The sequence below is a fragment of the Cnephaeus nilssonii genome (genome assembly GCF_951640355.1).
Source record: "Cnephaeus nilssonii genome assembly, chromosome: 11".
In the NCBI taxonomy this organism is placed as follows: Eukaryota; Metazoa; Chordata; class Mammalia; order Chiroptera; family Vespertilionidae; genus Cnephaeus; species Cnephaeus nilssonii.
The window spans coordinates 92,298,927-92,318,327 of NC_137082.1; the positions used below are offsets into that span (position 1 = coordinate 92,298,927).

At 43.2% G+C, this 19,401-nt stretch overlaps 1 protein-coding gene across 3 annotated transcripts in view; it reads right to left on the reverse strand.

Moving 5' to 3' along the window:
* TAF4B (TATA-box binding protein associated factor 4b) overlaps positions 1 to 19,401 on the reverse strand; it is a 58,226-nt gene that overhangs the window by 16,816 nt on the left and 22,009 nt on the right. For all 3 annotated transcript variants that reach the window (XM_079783595.1, XM_079783594.1, XM_079783596.1), the window contains exons 10-13: positions 18,171 to 18,340; positions 13,269 to 13,399; positions 4,980 to 5,105; positions 3,083 to 3,139 (exon numbers count right to left, since the gene is read on the reverse strand). In XM_079783595.1, coding sequence (XP_079639721.1) covers positions 3,083 to 3,139; positions 4,980 to 5,105; positions 13,269 to 13,399; positions 18,171 to 18,340 — 484 coding nt within the window. The remainder of the gene's footprint in view (positions 1 to 3,082; positions 3,140 to 4,979; positions 5,106 to 13,268; positions 13,400 to 18,170; positions 18,341 to 19,401) is intronic.

Consider the following 19,401-nt stretch of genomic DNA (forward strand, 5'->3'; position numbering starts at 1 on the left):
AACCTGCGGGGTCCCCAAGGACAGCAGGCAGGGAGCAGCGTCCGTGCACGGGGACGAGCCGGAGGCAAACCCAAAGGCAGCGTTTTCTTACAGCGCCAGAGGAGCATGCCCGCCCTGGAAGAAGTCACCAGAAGGCTGAAAACCACTTTGTAAGAAGGGGCCAATGTCAGTTTGCCCGCACATCCAGAATGCGAAGAAGAAATGACAGCCTCTCAAGCCGCATGAGAGAAGGGACCACAGGGAGAAGATCCAGATCAAAACTCTCGTCCTCATGCCGAAACCGGTTTGGCTCAGTGGATAGAGCATCGGCCTGCGGACTCAAGGGTCCCAGGTTCGATTCCGGTCAAGGGCATGTACCTTGGTTGCGGGCACATCCCCAGTAGGGGGTGTGCAAGAGGCAGCTGATCGATGTTTCTCTCTCATCGATGTTTCTAACTCTCTATCCCTCTCTCTTCCTCTCTGTAAAAAATCAATAAAATAAAATAAAATAAAAAAAACTCTCGTCCTCACCAGGCAAAAGCGAACGTGGCCCATAGGATGATGCAGGAGGGGATTCATGGTGTGGCTTCATATTTATGTGACCGACATCGTTGCTGACACACTTCCTAGCAACAATAAAGCCTCAACTTCTCTAAACAGCTCTTCCGAGTCCTGTGTTCAGAAAATGCAGTCACTAACCTGTTTCCTAGGACCAGCCTGGTGGATAGTGGGACAGGAAAGCAGAGCAGTTTTGAATCAAGGAGCTCTAAGAAATCTGTGCTAATGTTCACAAATGAACCAAGAAAATGTGTCTTACCCTCCCCGGCCCCCCAAAAAATCAGAAACTGAAGCTTTCTGCTTTATACCACTGTGATAACCATGAGCACATCCCAAATGATAACCTGACAAATGACCACAGAAGAGAACAATTCAACTCCATTTTATTAAGGGAGGGTCAGTGATTTCTGCAACTAAACAAAGTATGGCATCCCTCTGTGCTCGACTCTGAATTAGGGCCCTTAGAACATTCAAGGCAGTAAGAGCTCTGGGGGTCAGGGAAAGACGAAATGACAATGTTTTACTTTATCAAACATGTGCGACTAACACAGAGTGGCTCTGTTCTTGGAATGGGGCCAGGGTATCTGATTCTTTTTTAATCAAGTAGATCCAAGATAGAACACTTTCAAAATATTTTGGAAAGAAATTATATTGAATTCATTTAATCTCGTGGAGAAAGAACTAAACGAAGATGGCAAGGGAGAGGGGAAATACAAGCTTGGTACCACCTGCTCTCATTAAGAGAAGTACTGTTTGTTCACATTTACTCTTACAAATTAAAAAAAAAAATGCTATCTACCAATTCATCTCTCAGGAAATAATTATACACAATATAAAAAACAAACAAACAAAACCATCCCACACAAACGGCGGGAAAAGTTCATCTCAGTTCAGATGTTTATGAAGGAGGAACAGGCAGGATACGATCTTTAAGGATAAAAGGGTCAGCTTTATGATGTATTATTTCCCATTACAGGGATACAATGGAAAGAAAGGGCATAGCATCTTACCAATCCTTAATTAAAACAAAGAGGGATACCCATGGCTCAGAGCAATAATAGTCGCCCATCCCCAAATAATCTATCATCAAGCCAAGCTTGCTGATAAAGGATTATAGGAAGAGTTCTCACATTACTTTTTTCAGAAACTATTTTACATGAGTTTTCCACTGGAAAGACGTGAGCATGAGAAATGTTTTGCTGTTGAAACGAAATGTTTCTGGTTTCAATTCTCTTTAATGTCTCCCTTCCAGTTCTCCTCACGCCAATCCAGAAACCCTGCCATTCAGAGCTCATGTATTTTCCTTCTCTACCTGAGTGTAAAAAGCCCACGTTGATTGTAAGATTCTTACTAGATTTCCAATTGTTTGCCTCAGCTCCTACATTAATCCAAACAATCAGGGCCTTTAGAACCTTCATGAATAACCTGCTGCTGCTGGCCCCTCGGAGCTGCGTGCAGCGATGTTAAGCAACAACAAATTTCATAGTTCAAGAGGCGCAGTTAAGGAAAAAGGTGGCTCAGGAAATCACACTTATTTAGCACCAAGATCCTTACAATTGCATGAAATCAGTCAAGTAACTATAGAAACCAATTTCTTCAGCTTCATATCACACGTCTCACACCTCGATTGTCTTTCTTATTGTCTGCTGTCAGATCCTTAATCAGAAATGTGAACGGGCTTGATGATTTATTCAGCAGGGAAAAGAATCTGTAGGTCAAGTGAAAAATTTCACACACACACACACACACACACACACACACACACGCACGCACACCCCAGCTTCAACCTCAGGTACTTTCATTTCCTTCTGTTCTCTGCAGCTCTGGGGGCAACTCCAGTGAGATCCAATATTAAGGCTCAATTAAAATAAGCTCCAATTAGTGGAGCTTTTTTCTCTGGGGCTAGAAAAGTCAGGAAATGGATATTGGGAAATGTAAAAAGTCAGCTACTGAGAGGAGGCTGCAGACATAAATGAACTTATTTGTTGATTTCTACAGTTGCTATGCAGAGGCCTCTGGGAGTAAAAGCTTAACCAGTCTGAGCTATAAACTAAACCCCTGCAGCTAGACATGAACTGTGTGAAACAAGGGCTCCATTCCAGAACAGAAAACTGCTGGGCCCAGAAAATTAAAAGCCAGAGGCGTTTTCCATTTAAAACTAAATCCCAGTACCGCCTCCCAGCCAAAGAATTATAAGCAGTATCAGATTTACAAAACGAACAATTACCCTGGAAAAATGTAGCCTATTGTACAGCCCCAGATGCTAAATCTCAGAAGTTACTTTTCCCCTTAATCCCCCGTTATTCCCTCCAAGGGTGCTGGAGCCCACAAAGAGCCCTTCTCGGCGGCCCAGCCCGGGCGCCAGTGCCCACGGAGAGCAAGCACTCCCGCCCTGACCTCATTCCAGCCTGCCCTTGCCCTCGGCGGCCCCCGTCCTCCAGGCCTCGCACACGGCACGCACGGCCAAGGCGGCCCTGACGCGCTGCCAGGGGAGAGCTGCCAGCCGCCCCAACACAAAGCAAACACGGCACCTCGGAAGTCCTACCTCCTTGGCCTTCTGCTTCAGTCTCAGCTGCTCTGGATCTTCTTTATTGGCACGGCTCTATCAAAGGAAAAGAAAATTTAATAGAAATTACAAGCATCTAAACACCACAGCTGCCGTTAAATATTTAATAAATGACAATTTTCTCTTGTGATTGAAAACCTGAGCTCCAGGGGAAATGCCTCAGTCTAGTTCTGTGCACTCTCCCCCTCACCGCTCCCCCCCCCCGCCCCCGCGGCCCCCCTATCGCCGGCGGCTGCTGCAGCTCCAGCCCGGAGCTCCGACCCAGCGTGATGCTAACAATGTCAGGCAGGTCCCGTGGACGCTGCTCCTGCCAGGGCACGAAGAACTAAACACCATGGTGTGGACGCAGGAGAAGAAAAGAAGGGTAACTGTTGGCTTAAAGGAATGAAAACAATCAACAATGGCTAATCTTTAGGGTAAAACCATTTGGGGGACGGGGGGACGGAGGGGGGGGTTGAGGGGACTACTAAAATCAAGACCCTGACTAGCTTCAAACCAATTCTCTCTCTCTCTCTTAGAAAGTGTAATTAAAAAAAAAAAATTAAGTAGAAGCCTGGCCAGGGTCACCCAGTGGTTGAACATCGACCTATGAACCAGGAGGTCATGGTTCGATCCCAAGCAGGGCACATGCCTGGGTTGCGGGCTTGATCCCCAGTAAGGGGGTGTGCAGGAGGCAGCCGATCCATGATTCTCTCTCATCACTGATGTTTCTCTCTCTCTCCCTTCCTCTCTGAAACCAATAAAAACATATCTATTTTAAAAGCGCAATGTGGAACGTCATTCAGGAGAAGGGTGAGTTAGGAACATGGTACTGGCCTAGTGCTGTCTCACTGAACATAACTTACCATTGGCCAGCCTCCAAATTCCCTCACAGGAAAAAAAAAAGATCCAGAGAGAGAGAAACACCGAACAGACCGTCAAACGTCAGAGGGAAGGCGGGGCGAAGGGGCCGGGAGGAGGGGTAAGAGAACAACCAAAGGACTTGTGTGCATGCACATTAGCATAACCCACGGCCACGGCCACTGGGGCGGTAGGGGGCTTGTCCTGGGGGTGGGAGTGGCCGGGGAGGGGTCAATGGGGGAAAAAGGAAACATGTAATACTGTAAACAAAAATAAAATAAAAATAAAAAATAATCTTGGTAAAGGAGATGAGCATTCTTTATGTAGTTCGGGCAACTTTTTGGCGAGCATGATACAATTTTTTTTTAAAAATTTGTTTCTGAAAAGCGATTCCAATGTAATTAGGAACAAATACTCTAAAAGGGGTGGCTGCCAAGAATGCTAAAAACTAAAACTAAGGTGTTTAAAATTCAAAACAAAACTAGTGTCCAACTCCGAGGCGACGCACAAAGGCCCCGAGCGGGACAGAACGGTGGGCAACGGTGCCAACTGCAGGGGGCGAGCTTCCCTCCCGCACCAGCAGCCCGCGGACGTTCAACAGGGAAGAGGAAATAAATAATAGCGTCGCCTGTTCTCTCTTACTCCCTCTCTAACCCATTTCTGGAATCCTACATTTTGTTCCATAAGATCCTAATTACTCTTAATTTTACCCATACCCTGCCTCTGTCTACCTTCCCAATTTTCCTCTCTCAACTTCAACGAGCTTGGCATAGATCAATCATATAGCTAAAAACACCATGAAAATTGTATAAGACATTTGTTGGGGTGATGCTAGGCACACAGAAATTGAGAACGAGGTATCTCATTAAACTAAATTAAATGAAAGCCACTGTACCCACCATGCTGGGTGTGAGAAATTTTATCAAAAGAAATCCTGGAGAAAAAGCTGAAGCTAGTAAAACCAAGACCGTCAACCAATGAGGAACCAGTTCTGCCCTCCTGGCCAGGCATGCTCACTCAGGCAGGCGGGCCTCACCTTGGCTGCCCTCAGTAGCATTTCTCTTTCTTCTAAGTCCTTTCTCTGCTTCTCCAGTTGATCCAGCTTTTCGAGAAATTTGAGCTGTGACCTGGTATCACTCGACAGGATGTAATTTTCACTTGTCTGGAAATAAAAAAGAGTCTTATGATGGTCCTAGGCAACACATTCACGTTAGGTCTTGTTACAAATCAGCTAACGGCAGGACCAGCAATATACAACAGGGCCGCTAATTTTTCAGAGGTAACATTTTAATTTCTGTGAAACAAACGTAACAAAAAAAAACTTTAATTACTCTTAAAATGTGAGAAATGATTAAGCATTTAAATTTTGAAGAGTTTTCCTAGTAAGCTTCATTGGGAAAGGGTGGGGGGATTAAGCCAAAGACGATCCTAACAAGTAGAAAGCAACAGAGTGTAGCATTTAACTGTAATCTAAATCTTTTTAGTTAAATTACTGTCTATCTGAGCAGACTTTAATGTGATTAATTAAATCTCAGGCCTGTGAAGGACAAAAACAAAACAATCACTTCACTGACAAACAGACCAGAGAAGAAAGTTATCACCCTTGTTTCCATCCTTGGATTGCTCTAACCTTGTCACGTGAATACAATTCCCACCAGACTAACAGCATCAGATCATAAACCCTGTTCTGAGGATTCCCTTAAGCCAAGCACGGCCCACAGGCCACATGCAGCCCACCACGATATTTCTGTGGCCCAGCCAATGCAAGGGGATGTAAGAAACGTTTTAATAAAAATTTAGTGACAATTTTATAATATCCTGTTATACATAATTAATAAAGAACTACAACGTTCGCTAATGACTGATTAATCGTGTTGCATTCATTTCCCTTACACGCCTTACGCGCAGGCGCACCATTTCTCTCCACTAATACTAGCAGCGAATATTTTAGCAGCCGATGGCCACGTCATTAGTCTTGGACTGACTTGTTTGGTGTGCACAACAGGAAATATTCCGCTTTCGGACAAGAAAAATAGGTTTATTTGCATTATGCTTATTAATTTGTGCAGTTATTCAGTGTCTGGTAAGTTAATGTTCAAGAAAAAATATTTATTTTTATTAAAATGTTCTATTATTTTGTTAACAATGACTCATTTATTTTAGCCCTTTGTCTCTATCGAAATAAACCTACGTTTCTATGAAAATTGAAGCTTCTGTTTTCTTTTGCGGCCCACATAAACTTAAACCTTGTTTATTTGACCTGTTTTGCCTTTGAGTTTGACATGCTTGCCTTAAGCTATGAACTTGGACAGACCTACAGTAAAAGAAATTAAATATCCTATATAATCCTATATAATAAAAGCCTAATATGCAAATTGTTCGACTGGGAGTTCGACCACTTGCTATGACTTGCGCTGACCACCAGGGGGTGTTGCGGAACATGGCAGGCGCTGGCGACAGGGTACTGGCAGCAGGCAGCAGTGGAGGTACTGCCGGTCCCAGTGGGCCCCAACGAGAGCAGGACCGCGGTGGGATGGCAGAGCAGGTGAGTGGGCAGCGCCAGGCCAAGGTGGGGGCAAGCGGGGGCTCGATCACCCCACCAATCGCCCCACAGATGGCAACCAGCAGCAGTGGCGGGGGGCCCACCACCCGGGTCCCAGGGGCTGAGGGAGCCCAGCTGATCGCCCCGCAGGTGGGATGATAGAGCAGGTGAGGGGGCGGCACCAGGCCACGGTGGGGTGCCAGGCGGGCCTGCAGGGCTGTGAGGCTGGGAGCCTGGGGCCTGATCCCCGCAGGCCACCCCAAGGGACCCCACCGGTGCACGAATTCATGCACCGGGCCTCTAGTACACTTTATAAATGAGAGCCATAACAGAAGTATAATTACGCCTTAATTGATCCATAAAATAATAAAATTTACATTGTTTCATTTATTCTGATATCGCAGAGTATAAAACAATCTAAATACTTTGTTATTTCCTCCATCTGATCCGACGACCTACCCCGCCTCTCTAATGCATGAGGAGTGTGTACACTTGTGGTGGAGGGCAATTTCCCATCAATATGTGAGACACCCTGCCTCCGTTCGCCTAGTGATTCGAAGTCAGGCTACAGGAGAGGGACCAGAAGACTGCGTAATTGGAAAACTTGGGATGTTTCTAAACATTCAGTCCAACAGCCAGGGTCTGGCTTGTAAACCCCGGGTACAGCACCACTCCCGTCTTTGTTTTACCCCGTGCTCACGACTGATCCAATTAACTGGGACTGAGAGATGGCCTATGTCCAAGATTCTTTTTAAATTAAATTTTTATTGTTGGTATTTCACTAGATCACTGGAGTATTGCATAGTGTAACGAACAAGGCTGTATTAGTGCTACTTATTTTACTTCATGTATAATAACAAAAAGAATTCTCAAGTGCTTTCTAAGTTAAATAATACAGATAGAATATGGAATACATTATAGGTCAACCATAGAGATCCTACCTAATAAAAGGGAAGTATGCAAATAACCATCACTCCACTACACCCACGATTGGGCCGGTGAGAGGCTGGGGGCGGGACTCGGGGTGGCTGATTGGGCTGGCGGGAGGAGCGGTGAGTCCCCGCCCTCCGTTCCTCTCGCGGGCCAGCGCTGCGGGAGGACCCATGGGGCCAGCAGAAGGCGCCTGTGGCGGAACTCAGGGTGGCCGATTGCGTGGCTGCTGGCACCAGTTTTCCGCCAGCACCAGTTTTCCCGATCGGCAGGTGGCCAGAGGAAAACTGGTGCTGGAGGAACTCGGGGTGGCCGATCGCGCTGGCGGGAGGCGCTCCAATCGGTGGGTGGCCAGAGGAAAACTTGGTGCCGGCAGCCAGGTGAAGGAAGGTCTATTGCACGAAACTTCGTGCAACCGGCTTCTAGTATAAACATAATAACGAGCGGTTTCTTAAATACTTCATCTTTATAATTTTGTATTCGATATACTGGAGATAGGTTACTTTAAAAAGACAACAAACGGTAAATTAAAAAAGGACAGAGACTTTCTAAACTTTCACCCAATCTCATTCCCATGCTGAGATTCCTCTTCTCTCCCCGACTTTGCTAAAGCCACCTCTGGCTTCATGAATGCATCCTTACTACTGTCCCCCCCACACAAAACAAATGAGTACATTCTCCTCTCCTACTGAGTCCCCGACCTTATTTCAACAACAGCACCCCAATCTCATCCTGTTCCTTTCTGCCTACCCAGAGGCCTAACTGAAGATTTCATGCACCACAGGGTATGGCTTAGCAATAAAAATACAAGGACTTAGACCAGTGGTTCCCAACGTGGGCACACACCCCACAGGGGGGCAGTTTGATTTTTAAGGGGGGCAATTCGAGAATGCCTTATTAACAGTGAATTTTTTGCATTTCGTAGGGTTCTAGGGGTCTTATTTATAGTATGTAAATATATATTATGACATATTTATGCATTTCAGTTCTCTACTATGTTTTGAAACTTTATTTGCTATTTTTTTCATGTCACTTCATATATTACTATTTTTTAACAATTTCTTAGTGATGTCTTCCTCAGGACTTCCACTGTCCTTTCGTTCTTTTCTTTTTATCTTTCGTGGATGCCGTGTTCTTGGGAAGGTTGTTCAGACCAAGTTCATGGCCTTTTAGGCTTCCTCCATATGAGTAGAATAGGAGTTCACTTTTTGAATAAGAATTATATGTCACAAGGGGAGGGATCAGGATTTTCGAGATGCTTAGGGGGGCATGGCTGAAAGAAGGCTGGGAACCACTGACCTAGACAAACGATAACATCGTCAGTGAACCCCAGCTAAGGCAAGACCGCAGTCCCTCCCTTCAACTGGAAACAAGGAAGCCCAGACAGCCAGGCATGCAGGAGCTGGCCTCCTTGTTCCGTGGGAAAACACCTGGCAGACAGACCACAAGCTCTGTCCCTCACGTCACTTCCTACTCCTTTACGGAAATCTCAGTCCACTGACCAACTGACTAGAGAATTGTGTCTAACCAGGTGAAAGAGTATCAGAAGCAGATGGGTTTGAAGTGGGGGAGTGAGAGGAGTGGGATTTTGCTTTAAATAAAAGTAGCTCACTTTTGTGAAATTCATGGACTAAGGACATACAGAAGGCCTAGAGGCATATGAAAACATGCTCAAAGTCACTAATCATCTGAGCGATGCAAATCAAAATGACAATGCGGTACCACCTCACACCTGTCAGAATGGCTCCCATCAACAAATCAACAAACGACAAGTGCTGGAGAGGATGTGGAGAAAAAGGAACCCTCGTGCACTGCTGGTGGGAATGCAGACTGGTGCAGCCACTGTGGAGAACAGTATGGAGTTTCCTGAAATATTTCTTTTTAGATAACTAATGATCTGCATTAGAGTAAATGAGTCTCCACCATGTGCTATCAAATTCTATTTTTTGCTCTTTTCAAATAAAGATATGAAAAATGCTGTGCTGAAGAAAAAATCATGGAGTAAAATTTCCCACACTGTACAAATAAAAAAAATACATCCTTTCAGGGATGAACTTAAATATAAAGACAGGTTCAATGCTCTGACACAAAGATTATTACAACCAAAGCCTACAAAATAAGTATAATTTTTGAAAATATCTTTTTACTGACTTCAGAGAGAGGGAAAGAGATAGAAACATAGATGAGAGAGAAACAATAATCGATGGGCTGCCTCCTGCACGCCCTCTACTGGGGATCGAGCCCAGAACCCAGGCATGTGCCCTGACCGAGAATCGAACCGTGACCTCCTAGTGCGTGGGACGATGCTCAACCACTGAGCCACCCCGCCAGGCCAAAATAATCTTGCAGTAGATCCAAATATAACTAAATGATTATCATTTCTCTTTAGAGGAAAATGTGGCTGCCTTTCCATGCGTACAAATTCAGACAGGGGCACTGACTATATTAAGGAGTGAGTGTGGAGAGAGGTGATAAGAGAAAATCAATCAGGACAGGCAGGGAGTGCACAGACAGAAAGCTAAGAAAGTATTAGCTTTACGCTAAGTTATTCAGGGAGGTTCCAGATGAGGGAGATACTATTCACTTTGCAAAGGGTAACCAAACCCTTGGTACACATGCTACTGACATACACCAGAAGAACTGCATCTGAAGGCGGTACACAATAGAGATCCGGAGACAACTCAGAATAGTAAGCTCTACCTGGAAAACTCCATTTCATACTAAACTGTACATGTTACATTTTGTATAGAAACTGCCCATCATAAACAAAAGTGCACTATGTACCTCTGAACCAACAGGGTGATGGAGGCAGGAATAGGGGAGAATCCAAGTTTGAAAAATGATGACTCTAAATGTACGCAGCCCTGGCTCAGTGGTTAGAGGGTCAGCCTGCCCACTGGAGGGTCACTGGGTTCTATTCATGGTCAAGAGTAGGGTTGCGCACTGACCGGTGTGGCTCAGTGGATAGAGTGTCGGCCTGAGGACTGAAAGGTTCCGGGTTCGATTCCGGTCAAGGGCATGTACCTTGGTTGCAGGCACATCTCCGGTAGGGGGTGTGCAGGAGGCAGCTGATCAATGTTTCTCTCTCATCGATGTTTCTAACTCTAACTCTCTATTCCTCTCCCTTCCTCTCTGTAAAAAAAATCAATAAAATATATATATATAAAAAAAGACTAGGGTTGTAATTTCCATCCCAACCTCAGTTGGGGCTCATGCAAGAGGCAACCAATCGCTGTCTCTCTCTCACATGGATGTTTCTCTCTCCTCTCTTTCCTATACCCCTACTCCCTTCCACTCTTTCTAAAAAAAACAAAAACAAAAAAACAATCAATGGGAAAAATATCCTCACTTCTTGAGGAAGGGTTTTTAAAAATATATACACAAAAGCTCTGGCTGGTGTGGCTCAGTGGTTTGGAGCTTTGTCCCATAAACTGAAAGGTTGTGGGTTCTATTCCCAGTCAGGGTTCCGTCAGCGCATGTGCTGGAGGCAGCTGGTCAATGTTTCTCTTTCACATCGGTGTTCCTTTTCTCTCTCTCTCTTTCTCTCTCTCTCTCTCTCTCTCTCCCTCCCTCCCTCCCTCCCTCCCTCTCTCTCTCCCTCCCTCCCTCCCTCCCTCCCTCTCACTCTAAAATTAAACATATCCTCGGTGAGGATGAAAAAGAAAATTAAAGTTGTAAAATACACACACACACACACAGGGAATGAGAAGTACACAAACAATAGATCAATTAAACAAACAAAAAAGGCAGTAACAGAGGAAATGAGACAGAAAATAGTGAAATAGCCGTTCTTCCTTATCAGTAACTGCTTTAAATGTAAATGGCTTAAACTAGCCAATCAAAAGGTAGAGAATGGCAGAATGGATAAAAAAACCATAATCCAACTATATGTGTCTACAAGAGATTCACTTCAGATGAAAGCACATAAAAAGGTTGAAAGTGAAAGATGAAAAAAGATATTCCATGTGAAAAACAACCAAAAGAAAACAGGGGTGGTTATATTAATATCAGGCAAGAGAGACTTTCAGTCAAAAATGGTTAAAAGCTACTACATCTAGTGACAAAAGAGTCCATTCATCAAGAAAACATACACACCAGGGCCCTTGCACTGAAGGGTCGTAGGTTCGATTCCGATCAAGGGCACATACCTGGATTGCAGGTTTGACCCCAGGTCCCAGTCAGGGTGCATACGGAAGACAACAAATTGGTGTGTGTGTGTGTGTGTGTGTGTGTGTGTGTGTGTGTGTGAGACTCTCTCTCCCCCTTTCCTTATATAGTTCAATAATAATACCTGAATTCTTCAATTCATCACTTTGAATAATGGGTAGAATATCTAGACATAAGATCAATAAGGAAATGGAGAACGGAGCACAATAAACTAACTAGATCTAGCAGACTTACACAAACACTCCGCCCAGCAACAGCAGAACTTACCCTTTTCTCAAGGGCACATGGAACTCTCTAAGACAGACCGTAAGCTAGGCCACAAAACAAGTCTCAATAAACTAAAATGATTAAATCACACTAAGTATCTTCTCTGACCACAATAAAATGAAGCTGAAAATCAATAGAAGGAAAATGGAAATTTCACAAAAATGTTTAAATTAAACAACTCTAAAACACCTGTTAAAAACTGTCACTCTTAATCAACCAATGAATGAATCAAAGAAATCTCAATGGAAATTAGAAAATAAAGAGGAATGAAAACAAAAACATAATGTATCAAAACTTATTTATGTAGTAAAGCACTGCTTTGAGGGAAATTTGTAGCAGTAAATGCCTCCATTTAAAAAGGAAAATCTTATATATCAGTAATTTGCTTTTACAAGTTAAGGAACTAAAATAAAAATTAAAGTAGGATCATTACTGATCTTATAGAAATAAAAAGGATGATGAGAATACTATGAATAATTAATGCCCTAGAAGAAACAAAGTCTAGAAACATACCCAAGAAATACTGATATTGGGTATTTTAAAGCTTTTTCTTCTTCTCATCACATATTTGTAAGTCAGTCCAGCAAATTCTGGCAAAGACTTACAGAAGTGAGGACCTCAGCAGCGACATCAATAGCCCTGCCCAGGTTCCCAAGGAAGCAGAAAGGAGAGAACACGAGTCCTCAGGGATGTGCCGGGGACCACGCTGCCCTGGCGTCCGTAGAATCTTTGGGCGCGAACCGCATCACATGACCATCCTCACGAACTCAAACCCCATGAGACGACCCACACCCCATGTTGTACAAAACCGCGGTATAAACAGTTCTTGGTATGGGGGAAAGCTTTACCTTTATCCTTTTTCTTTTTCATCCCCCACCTCTCTCCTCCAATACCGTAATTCAATGAGTCAAGGGCTTCCATCTCGATGGTGGCAGTGATGTGGCTCACACCACAGGGCAGAGGGCTACCCTTGCCGCCACTGTTTCCGATATAAAAGTAGTCAATCGAGAATGAGTGGCACAGTGTTAGCACCGGGGCAATGACCGCCGGGCTGAAGGGAAAGGAGTGCGAGCAGAGCACAGACCGCCCCAGAGAAGAGAGCTCCAGTGCTCCGTGCTAACACATCTCCTCCCCATCACAAGCTGGCGGGGAGAAGCCGCGGGCAGAGCAGATGCGGATTTCAATTTACACTGGCACAGAAGCTTCGGTACCCTTTTAAACTCTATTTTAAATTTTGTTTGTCATGCAAGCTAATTAAGGAAGGCAAATTAGGAATGCGATTTTGATTTTCTACCAACATAAAATATGTCTCAATCATTTTCTTTAAAAATATACTTAGAATACAAATCCTTACCAAAAACTGCTCTGAACATGACAAAGAGGAGAGAAGAACCTCGACTTCCCGCATGATCCCCTTACCTTGTAGGCTGTCATTCGATGCCGAGCAATAGTTGTCAGCTTCTCCAGAAGGCCTCGCAGTCGCTCCTGTGTTGCATGGGAGATCAGATTCACGGCCTCAGAGCTCAGTTCCGTAACGTCATGCTTTTTACCTGTGCAAGCAGAAGAAACCCAGGACGCGTTTTGGTGGAGGCTGATAATGGAAATAATTAGCACAGCAGGTATTCTGTTCCCCCTGGAAGTCAGACCCATTATGAATAAAGGTTTGGAGATTATGATTTTCCTGGAAAAGTCACAACTTCAAAGACCTTAGACATTGTATTAATAAACCTAGCCTGAAGCCTCAGAAAACACAGACATTGTTTCCCTTAGCCTCGAGGATCATTCTCCTGCAAGGTCATTTATAGGACAAAGTTAATAAGAACACAAATCAAGCCTAGGATTCAGGAAGAAAAATGGTAACTGCAGAAATGAGTTTATTCTGTTAATTTTAGTAATAAAAAAACAGAAAATTACACTTAGTCCTATTTGGCAATGCTAACCATTTCTGGCATTTCAAAGAATTCAGGTTGTGAATTTCTGTTAACGCCTTGTCTACAGACAAACCTATACTCCTTTTGTCCATTACCAATCATGCTGACATTCAAAATGGGTTCAAAGTCTCCCCATTTCATCCATCCTTTTGAGTCACTTCTCTTTCACCGTATCTCCTTCAGTACTCTGAAACCAGACTTTCATTCTTCCTCTTACTAACTAGAAACTTTCAGGAAAACATACCCAAAGGCAGAAGTTCATTTACAAGTCAACCTTATCACTACTTACATAGTAATTCTCCAGCTTGGTGAAACCACCTATACCAACAGAGACCTAAATCTAAAGATATAGGTAATTAGGTAGTGGAATTTAAGTGAGCTTTAAATAGTGCTGCTGTGTTTGTTTTTTAATCCTCACCAGAGGGCATTTTTTTCCTCATTGACTTTTAGAGAGAATGGAAGAGAGGAGGGGAGAGGGGGATAGAGGGAGAGAGGGAGAGAGGAGGAGAGAGGAGGAGAGAGGAGGAGGAGGGGAGAGAGAGAGAGAGAGAGAGAGAGAAAGCATCAATTGATTGCCTCCTGCACATGCCCCAACCTGGGCTGGGGATCAAGCCTCAATAGAGGTAGGACTTGAACCCGCGACCCTTCAGTCCTAGGGCAACACTCCAATCAGAGCCAAACCAGCCAGGGCTGTTGTGTTTGTTTCTAACATATGCCTATACACAGAAATTTTAAAATATTAATTTGATTTTGCACTCTATGTGAAGTATACTTATATACTCATCACAGTGTGAATGAGTACAGTAAAAACAAACTTTAATTAAAAGCCAACAAATCTCAAATTCATTCTTTGACATTATTCCATAATAAATGTTAAACTTTAATTCAAAACGTGGACTATAGTAAACCAGGCAGAAAGATTTTCAAAATGACCCAGCGGGCGCACCAGAGGCCTCGGATTCCGTCTGCAGGCGTCTCTGAGCTCGCTTGGGCACCACGGGCAAAGCTCAGCCTCCCGAGTCACAGAAATGGATGGACCAGAGTTATGGAAATTAAATGGCGCAGACATGCCCAAGGAATACTGCAGGGACTGGATCCCTGAATGACTCTTGTGAGGATGAGCGTGTGGAGATGGCATGTGTGGGAAGAACAATACCGAGTGGTGGTCAGACGAGGACACAGTGTCCTCCCGTCAGAAGCCTTGGAACGGGTGTAAAGAGTGGCTGTAAGGGGAGCTATGGGGGGAAAGAGGAACATCTGTAATCATCTGAGCAATAAAGATTAAAAAAAAAAGAACGGCTGTAGTCACCAGAGAAATCAACTGCCTCCACATGTTCCCTCTCCACAGCACCTGCTTTACTACAAGATAAAGTGTCCTGTCCATTTTCACATTGAACTTTTGTTAAATAAACTTCTGTACTAATCAAAAAAAAAAAATTATCCAGCTTCTCCTGAGGCAAACCTTCAAAATATACGTCATTACTTTCTAACAAAACTGAATTCATCACCGACTTTAGATTCAAGAGGGGAAAACACACCACAAGGTCAAATCTACTAAAGTCATCAGCATAAACAGGTAGCGGGACCTTCTACAGAAGGGACAGGACAACTTCAAAACACCCCAGTGATTAACATTACAGCTACGCACAGGGGAGACAGACAGGGGAGACATGCCATTCATGCTTAAATGAAGACAATGAACATTCTTAAATATTTAGTTTTGAAGGGGATGTTGAAATAATTTCACATGTATTTATAAAACAGGTAAGTCATCCTATGCAAAAGATCACACTTTTCAAATATTAAAATAAACAAGGCTGGATTTGTAAACAATTTCAGGATTTCGTGAACAATCAAATGTTTAAATATCTTCACTAAACCTATTTAAAAATGACAAAGTTAATACGGTCAGAAAAATCCCCACTATGAAATAAAACACTTTGTTAAAGTCAACATAACTGATTAGGAGAGCTAGTTGGTGCTTGCAAGCTTGCTATGTGACTTACAGATGCCTGTGCGAGTTAGTTTACGTAATTACCAAGAAGAGAAAACACTGGCATGCTTCCTCTAACATATTTAAGTAGGAAAATCTTCTTCCAAAATTTTTGGGGGTAAATTTGTATTTTCTGTTACTAAGGAATGATCTTATAGTTTTTAACCTGTTCAGTAAAAAGGAAATTTTACTAGAAATGGAAAACATTCCCCAAAATAACATAACTCCATTCACTCTATGGTCATTTTTTGAAAGCTTAAGAAAATTCAGAAATAAGAAGTTTTGCAATTTCTCATCCTGTTAAATGACAAGTTTGTGCTTCAATAACTGGAAATACCAATAGTTGTCCCCAAAACTTTCCTTGAAAACAGAGGCTGCACACTGAATGTGGTCTCTATTTAGTTTATGTATAAAATTGGATGGGAATACATTGTGCCTATTGCTTACACACTGTCTAAGCTGCTTTTGTAGTAACAGCAGAGGGGAGCAGCTGGGACACAGACCACAGGGCCCACAAAGTGGCAAATATTTATTATCTGGCCCTTGCAGAAAACAATCGCCCATCCCTGTCCAAAAAGATTTAAAAAATGCTCTTTCAAGGCTAAAAATTGTCCTATCATATAATCAAGGCTCAAATCAAGCTAGAAGTAAAATATGTACGAGGGGCAAGGAATTGACAAAATTATCTACTTATATGCTACCAAAGCTTCAGATAATTATATGGCTACAAATAGCAGGAGTTCAAGTACCAGGAGATTTCCCAAGCTGTCACAGAAAAATAGTGCTTAGGCTTGTTCCAAAAATAAAGAGCTGGCTCCTGTGCAGTACAGAATGCATATGGAAAGAAGAAAACTTGGAGAGAGAGAGAGAGAGAGAGAGAGAGAGAGAGAGAGAGAGAGAGAGAAGAAAGAGAGAGAGAGGGAGAGAGAGAAGTCAAAGAAAACACAAGCAAACAGAAAACAAAGTCAGCTCTCCTGAACTCCTATCCTTCGGACCACTTGCTCGCTTTCCATGATAAAAGGAAGATGATATGTACCAACTTAAATCAGAGATAAAAAAGTAGTAATAGCACAGCGTAGGAGCTCAAACATAGTATTTTGTAAAGTAAAAGTAAAATATGTGAGAGTGATGCACTTTGTAGTCCTTAAATATACCGTGGGGATATAAAAAGTCAGAAACCTTCCTATTTCCGTTAGACCTTCGATATAAAATGCGAAGACCCCTGCTCAAGTGCACTCAAAGGCACTAGCACTGGCCCCAAATTCGATGCGGGTGAAGGAAGAGACCTGCGCTCCAGCAAGCCCCGGGGTCAGGACGCAAGAAGCAGGTAAGTCACCTGCACAACACCTCGCCAGTCTGTCTCTTTTTCCAGTTAATCTGAGGGGATTGCCGTCTTTCACATTAACACAAGTTTGTTATTAAACAACAGAAAAGCTGTTTCGCTCCAGAAAAAAGGTATGTTCTCTTTAATTTCACATAATGTAGCCACCTAACAACCTACTGGACCTAGAAAGAACCTAACATTCTAATTTAGTTCTTCTGAAGCAAGGGAGGGTTTGAATTTCAGGGTTAAAGATACAAAAAAGGGGAATTACTCTCAATAGCTATTTCTTTATTTCATAAACACAAACTTGTAACCTAAGTATACATCTGTATATATATATGCCTAAAGGCCAACCAAGGAAGAAACAGGACAGAAAAAGTTTATTATATGTATACTAGAGGCCCGGTGCACGGATTCGTGCACCAGTGGGGTCCCTTAGCCTGGCCTGGCCTGCGCCCTCCCGTAATCCGGGACCCCTCAGGGTTTTGGCCCAATCCCTGCAGGGCACCGGGGGACCTCACCATACACCGGGCCTCTAGTGTGCATGTAAGATCTTTGGTTAATCTCTTCCCACCCTCTCCCCTCCTCCCTTCCCTCTGAGATTCATCAGTCTGTTTCATGTTTCCACGCCTGTGGTTTCCACTCCTGCGTTTAACATCTGCCCCCTGGTGGTCAGTGCAAGGCATAGCTACCAGACGATCGGCCGGTCACTTAGGCTTCTATATCTATAATAATAAAAGTAATATACAAATTGACCGAACGACTGAATGGTGGAATGACAGTCCGCACGACCTTCCAGATGAAGCCGGGGCTGCGAGGGCAGAGGCAGAAGGCCTACTCTTGCACGAGTATCGTGCATCGGGCCTCTAGTATATAGATATTCGTATAAAAATGTTAAGAAATATGAATAAAATAGTAACTTCTATTTTAAAAATAAAATACTTCTTTCTATAGCACTCATGAAATCTATGGAAGCCTCAGAGTTCAAGGAAGACCATCCAAGGCCATTTCCTGAGATCACTGTCTCTGGAACGAGCAGTCCTATGAGGTCAACACCATAAGCGGGTCCTTACCAATGTCTAAAATCCTCTTCTGTAGAGCGCCAACGAAGAGGAATGGCTCCTCTTTACACGACTGAATGAGTGTGCCAACCAGTTCAGAGTTTGTTGCTAAGATGCAGGCGTTTTCTTCATTGAGGTTGACCCCGGCCATGAAAGTCACATCATTGATGTCATCTTCATCTCTAATAGGAAAGAAGATACAGCTCTGAGGTAGTGGCAGTGGTGGTGCTTATATGTATGAATGATCTAAGAGATATCAAAGACACGATTTTACTCAATTCATCCGAGCAAGAGAACTGAAGAATGGTGTCCTTCCCTGTAAGCCTTTAAAAGTAATTGGTAACTCTGCCCACTGTGTACATTTACTATCAGAAAAATAACCCGAAGCAACTTTGTCTTCTAGTGCACTCTCTCCTGCTCTTGTTTAGTAAATGAGATGCATCAAGAGGGATTTGGAACTTACACGACGTTATCCACATCCCCCCCACACACAATGAAAGACAGACTTCTTTGTTTTCATCCAAGATGATGAGAAGCCCCCAAGTTCCCCAGTGCACTCCCCGGTCCACTGCGGGGCGGCAGACATGGCCCAGTCCTCAAAAGTCTGTACCTACATCAGACCCTGGAGAAGAGGCTTTCTTGACTAGCTATTCTGAAACCAAATGGCTAAAACACACTATTAATAATACAACAGCAAAACAATGAATTACATTTGAAGCAAGGCAGAACATATGGTTAGTCTATGCTAGAGAATCTGATTCCTGCAATATGAAAAAATGGACATTAAAGTTGGAGTAATACTATCTATGCAAATAACATGTAACCATCCTATATTATTTTCTCAAAGTGGTTTCCAAAGAAAAGTTTCAAAAATCACATTAAACTCCTAGCTGTTCAAAGACCTCCACTAACAGAAGTAATATATATGTATTATTCATCCATAAATATTTTATTACTTCTCTCTAAAATATAAAGACTCTAAAAATACTTAACCATAAAGCATTATCACAGTTTCCAAAAATCAACAATAACTCCTAAATTATCATCAAATAGCCAGTCAGTTTAAACAGGCCTAACTATACAAACATGCAGAGGTAGTATAGTATTTGTCACTTCTAATTCTGAAATAGTAAGGGTAAAACATGAATCTCTGGCACCCTCAGGTGTTTAAGAATGATATTGCTACGGTTACTCATTCAGGTACACTGAGCAGAATACAAAATATGATTTTCTAAGTGGAAAA